At 49.7% G+C, this 5,344-nt stretch overlaps 2 protein-coding genes across 2 annotated transcripts in view; one reads left to right on the top strand and one right to left on the bottom strand.

Annotated features, from left to right (window-relative positions):
• Positions 1–3,100, top strand: part of GTPBP2 (GTP binding protein 2) — an 8,197-nt gene extending 5,097 nt beyond the window's left edge. The window contains exons 9-11 of the mRNA XM_014308535.2: positions 1–60; positions 338–502; positions 886–3,100. The exon at positions 1–60 is cut by the window's left edge and continues 82 nt beyond it. Of these exons, the coding sequence (XP_014164010.1) occupies positions 1–60; positions 338–502; positions 886–1,083 (423 nt within the window). The 3' untranslated portion in view covers positions 1,084–3,100. The remainder of the gene's footprint in view (positions 61–337; positions 503–885) is intronic.
• A 1,516-nt stretch (positions 3,101–4,616) lies between these two features.
• Positions 4,617–5,344, bottom strand: part of POLH (DNA polymerase eta) — a gene marked incomplete at its 5' end in the record, with an annotated part of 8,953 nt that continues 8,225 nt past the window's right edge. The window contains one exon of the mRNA XM_014308148.1: positions 4,617–4,672. Coding sequence (XP_014163623.1) covers positions 4,617–4,672 — 56 coding nt within the window. The remainder of the gene's footprint in view (positions 4,673–5,344) is intronic.

The raw sequence follows: 5,344 nt of genomic DNA, 5'->3' as shown, positions 1-5,344 counted from the left end.
CTGGCCTGGCAGGCAGCCACTCTGGCCCTCGGACCCTTCGACCGCTCCCTGCTGCGCAAGGTTAGTCCTGCTCCTGCAAGTCCTTCACTGCTCCAGTGAGCAGGGCTGGAGGCTTCCCTGGGCACCCCCCAGTGGTAGGGTGGGAATGAAGTACAAATGTTTGCAGGAAACTTGCTGGAAGGGGAGGAAATGGCCAGGTTACAAATTACAGTGAGTACAAGGCTGAGAATGGGATGTAAGCCTAAGTCACAAAGTGGAGGTGAATTTGTGGTTTTGGGGGCTATTCAGAAGCAAGGGGACTGGCCCTGACTGGTCTGAGCCTTGGGTTTTTCTGCAGGGCATGGTGATGGTGAGCCCAGAAATGAACCCCACCATCTGCTCAGTGTTTGAAGCCGAGATCGTTCTGTTATTCCATGCCACAACTTTCCGGAAGGGGTTTCAGGTGACGGTGCACGTGGGGAATGTGCGACAGACAGCTATTGTAGAGAAGATCCATGGAAAGGTAGGCCATGGGAAGAAAGGGGAGGAAGATGGACCTCCCTGTGGGGTTTGTTTGGTTTGTTAAGATTCCACTACACCCTCTAGTAAAGCTGCGGTCTGCTGGTATTTTGAGTAGCTGTGTCGCTTCCTAGAGCAGACTCTATCCCTTTATCCTGCCCATTTGGTTGCTTTTCCTCCAAACACGTTTAAGAAGAGAGGTGAACTCTATTCGTCAGGGCTTGTGTCTTCCTGTCTCTTCTTATGTATACAGTAATGGGAAGGGCTCAAGCCTTGCAGTCTGAAGAAGGCTGCTCATTTGTCTCATCTTCTTGCCATCCACACATACCTCTGCCTGCATGCATCAGCTTGGGAGATGTGTCTAAGCTCTCCCATTTTTCTTTTCAGGACAAGCTGCGGACAGGAGAGAAGGCAGTTGTCTGTTTCAGGTTCATCAAGCATCCTGAATACTTGAAGATTGGAGCCAAACTACTTTTCCGTGAAGGAGTCACCAAAGGCATTGGGCATGTCACTAACCTCCAAGCCATCACCACTAAAGAAAATGGCCTGGAGGAGTCCCTGGGGCCTGGACAGCTGAGCTTCTGACTACCAGTAGGTCAGAGAAATCTCCACTCACCAGCACCTGGGGAGAAGGCTGGAAGCTCCTGTGGCTTTCTGAGCAATGCCTGGAGCTGCTGCTGTCCTGTTCTAGTGTGGATGTCCCTCCTCTGCACTGTGAGATGGAGCATGAGAGAATTTCTTCCATTCAGTGCCGTACGTGGGACAAGTTAAGCATGTTCTCCACATCGCCTGCAGCTTTCATTTGGAATAGACTCCTTCAGAATAGATCAGAGGTACCTGCAGACCTGGGCAAGCAAGTATTGGCTTTGTTTACTGTTTGAAAATTGCTGGTTGGGAGGCGCAGCGACCTTGAAGACAAGCAGTGAAGGGATGTTTTTCCATCTCTGACACAAGGTCTGGTCCCATTTTTGCTGTCTGAGGACTGAGTTGATAACAGCGTTCTCTCAAATCATCCTTCAGTAAATCCTTCTGGGCAGGGGATGGAACAGACCATGCTACCCACATCAGGGGCTTGGCTGAACCTCTCAGAATGTGTTCAGGACACTTTTTAACCGTTTGAATCTTGGTTGGCTTTAATCTGCTGTGTGTCCATTTGTGCACTGGTTTTGCGTTACTCCAATCTGAGTGTTGGACAGATGTCCTGTTCCCCACTCACATGTACACATTTCTTCAGCATCCCTCTTTATGGCTTCCAGGAAGCTGTGGCTGCTCTGAGTGGCACAGCCTCCTGACATAACATCATGAAGACAGAGTTTGTACTTGGATCTGTTCCTTGCAGCAGCTGGACAGGAGGCCATTCTGTGGAGCAGAGCAGGGCCCAGGCCTGTGCTGGGATGAGGAGGTTGTTTCCATGGATGCTCACCTGAAGGTGCCGTCTGCACATGGGTAGCAGTGGTTTGCAGTGGGCTGCCTGGTGTGGCTGTTCCCAGCCCACCTTGTTCCTCACACGCTTGCCTTAATGTGTGAGGAGGACAGGCTGCATTACCTACACAAAACCAGGTAACTTCTGTTTTGACAGTGGCATGGTTTTTATTTCTCTTGGAGCAAGAATTCCTTTCTTTCCATTGCCACCAGTGTTTGTTGTCAGAGGGAAGCTGATGTTGCCAGCAAGGACTCTATGTAGAGTGGAGCACAGGTCTCCCACTCTGTCTTGCAGCTCTGCTGTGCAGCCTGGAGGGTGCAGCAGGGTCTGTAAAGCTGTACATAGGCTTTTGGTTTTATTGTTGACTGTTAGACCAAATGTGTCTGCTGTGAGCAAAAGGCCTTCAGCAAGTCCTGCTGGTTGGTGTGGTGGCCTGCTAGCCCTGACTGAAGAGAAGGCTAAGGTCCTATGACAGGACTTGGACACACAAGTGGCCCTTGTGCCATGCTGAGAGCAGTTCTGCTGCTGGGCCGCTGGCACAGGCGCTGCTGTGCAGGGCCCTGGGTCTCTGTGCTGGGTGAGGCCATCGTGGGGCAGGAAGGTGGGGGCTGCACCCTGCCAGGAGCGTGCTGAGGTGGGGGGAAGCCCGGCAAGTGGTGGCATAAATGAAGGAAAGGCAGCTTAATAGTTGCAGGAGTGACCTGTCCCTTGGAGGGAGCACAATCCAGCTGAAAACTGCTGCATCCCTAGCAGAGAGAAAGGAGATGCTGGCTCAGGGTCACTGCTCAAGCAAGATCCCTTTTATTCCCCATTCTGGCAGTGGGCTGGGTATTCCAATGACAGTCTTTTCACCAATGCCTGCAAGAAGGACAGGTCCCAGCTGCCAGCAGGCTCTTCCCTTTGGTGCTAGTGTCACAAAGAGTTGGCTGGGGGTGGGGGACTCCAGCTCTTTGTACTCTTCTGCACTGGTGTTTTCTGCCCCAAAGGGGGGTGCTGTGACCTTTTCTGAAACAGCTGATGGCTGGTCTCACCTCATCCCTGCCATCTGTGGCATGACTGTTCTTGGTGCCATGCTCTTCATAATTGCTGTTTTGTTGTCTTGAATTTTTCTAATGCTGGGGATTGTTCCTGTTCTCCAAGCATCTACATAAATGTACAGAATAAAGATGTTTTATTGAGCTTGCTGGCTGAGTTGTACAGTGAGTGAGGGTGGAGCTGGGCTCTTACTCTGCTGCCCTTGGAGCTGGGTCACAGTTGGAGCTGGCTACCCTTCACCCATTCCTAAGCTTCCTGCATTCAGCCCTATAAATACCGCCGTGGTGTGGAAAGAATGCACGCGCTGCTGTTTACAACCCTGCGCTCCCGGCTTATCTGAGCAAGCCTGGGTGTGCAGCCCGAGGTGACAGCAGCCACGTCACCCTGAGCACAGCACTTTGGGCTGCTGTGGGCGGGACTCTGGGCTGTGGCAAGAGCCTCCTCACAGTCACAAATTCCCCCAGAGCCTAATTAAAGAGATGCTTTCTAGGGCACACATCTAACCGGTGATTTGTTTCTAAAATAGCTTCGACCTTATCAAGAGGTTCGTGACTGCCTTGTCTTCATGAGAACAGATTGTTCCCTTGGGACAAGTACAGGCAGAAAGGTTTCCCTGTAGAGATGACTTGTGACCAAAAGGATCTGCCTTTTCTAGACTTGTTTTTGTGTCAGATAGTGGCATCTGCAGGGTCCAGTCCTGCCAGACACTTAGGAAATGAGATGTGCCACTGTCACAGGAGATGGACAATCCTGCCAGACTGGTTCTCTTCACGTGAGGACTTTGAGAAATTTGTCACTTCGCAATGTTAGGACTGTCATTAGTGGGAGTGACTTCATTCCTTCCTCTACTTATTACCAGAGCTGCACACACCAGAATGAGTTTCTTGTTGTTCTTGAAATTTCATGACTGTGATGTCAAGTATTAGACTCCACTGACAGTAATGTAGCAGCATCCCAGCACAGGCTGTCTGCTGGAAGGAGAGAGCAGCTCAACAGCTGCATTTAGGATGATGATACACAGCTGCAGTTTGCATCATTGCTGCCTGAAAGGCTCTCTCCCCCCCCTGCCCGAGGAAGGGAAGACCGCAGCTGATGAAACTCCCTGAAATTCGATTCCTAACCCCACCCAGAGCTGCCTTGACGTGGCACATTCTTCCCACCGCCCAAAGAGCCACGCTCAAATTATTGGCAGCAGAGCTTCTGGCGGGCTCCAGGCAGCAGACAGTGTAGCAGAGCTGAATCCTGCCAGGCAGCTGAGAGCACTTCTCTTGCCCTGGAGCCAGTCTCACCCTCTCCCAATGCCTGCTTGTCCCCTCCATGATGCTCTGCTTTGTTGGCTGTTGTAATCTGTGGAGCTCTGGAGCGGCCACTGTACTGTGGCCTATGGCTCAAAGAGCTGAAAAGTCATTTGGCAGAGCCCAGTCAGAACAGGTACCTGTCAGTAAGTTGTATCTAGTATCACTCAGAGCCTGGGAAGGAGGAAAAATGTGCTTATGCACTCTACAAAACTAAAGCTTTCACAGTGCTCTTTGTGACTTTTGGCATGTTTTCTCTCTCTTCTAGTGAGGGCTCTAACAGTAGACTGCTTATGTGTCAATACCAATTAGTATGAATTAGTGCAGAGTTCTCGAAGAGGCCACCAGAAAGTGTGCCTCTGCAGCTACTGCTTCCTTAAATCTTTTATGACGGGAGTAGTCTTCCTTGTGTACTCCTGAGCTGCTGATAAGCATAATGCAATGGACTGCTACACAGAGGGAGTTATTAAACCATCTCTAACATAAATCCTGGGGTGTGGGAAGGAGGGAATAAAAATCACTGTCTTCCAGGTGGAGGGGAGAAGGAATAACTGGGCTAAGCTACCACATATAAATTACACAGTAAGGACAAGGCCTGCAACTGCAGCCAGAGTAGAACCATGAGTTGAAGGTTTTATACAGTGATTAGACAGGGGTTCAAGCCAAGGCTTAGCCGGAGATTCCCTGGGATAAGCTGCTGCACTTACAGTAGCTGCTTTTATAGGAGGAACAGAATTACTGTGCAGTGATGGCATGCAAATATCTATGGTAAGAGGTGTAGGTGACAGTACTATGCAGCTTCTAGTAGCACCAGGCAGGCAGAGGCAGGCTTTGCTGACACCAGCCAAACAGGCTACATCTACACAATTCGTGACTTCCAGTTCCTCTTAGACTTGGGGTGAAGATAATTTACTAGACTTTTTGGCATTAAAACCTGACAGGCATATAAAAACTTTTAACTGTATTTAAAAGCACCAATTCTTTAAAAACACTGATTATTTAAAAATACTGATTATTTAAAAATACCGATTCTTTAAAAACACCCAGTGTGGCTGAGAGTTAAGGAGGTAAGGGCTTAAAGAAAAAATCTAAA

Source organism: Geospiza fortis, unplaced genomic scaffold, assembly GCF_000277835.1.
Source record: "Geospiza fortis unplaced genomic scaffold, GeoFor_1.0 scaffold41, whole genome shotgun sequence".
Classification (NCBI taxonomy): domain Eukaryota; kingdom Metazoa; phylum Chordata; class Aves; order Passeriformes; family Thraupidae; genus Geospiza; species Geospiza fortis.
Note: the sequence above shows the minus strand (reverse complement) of the source record. Positions and strands in the feature narration are given on the sequence as shown.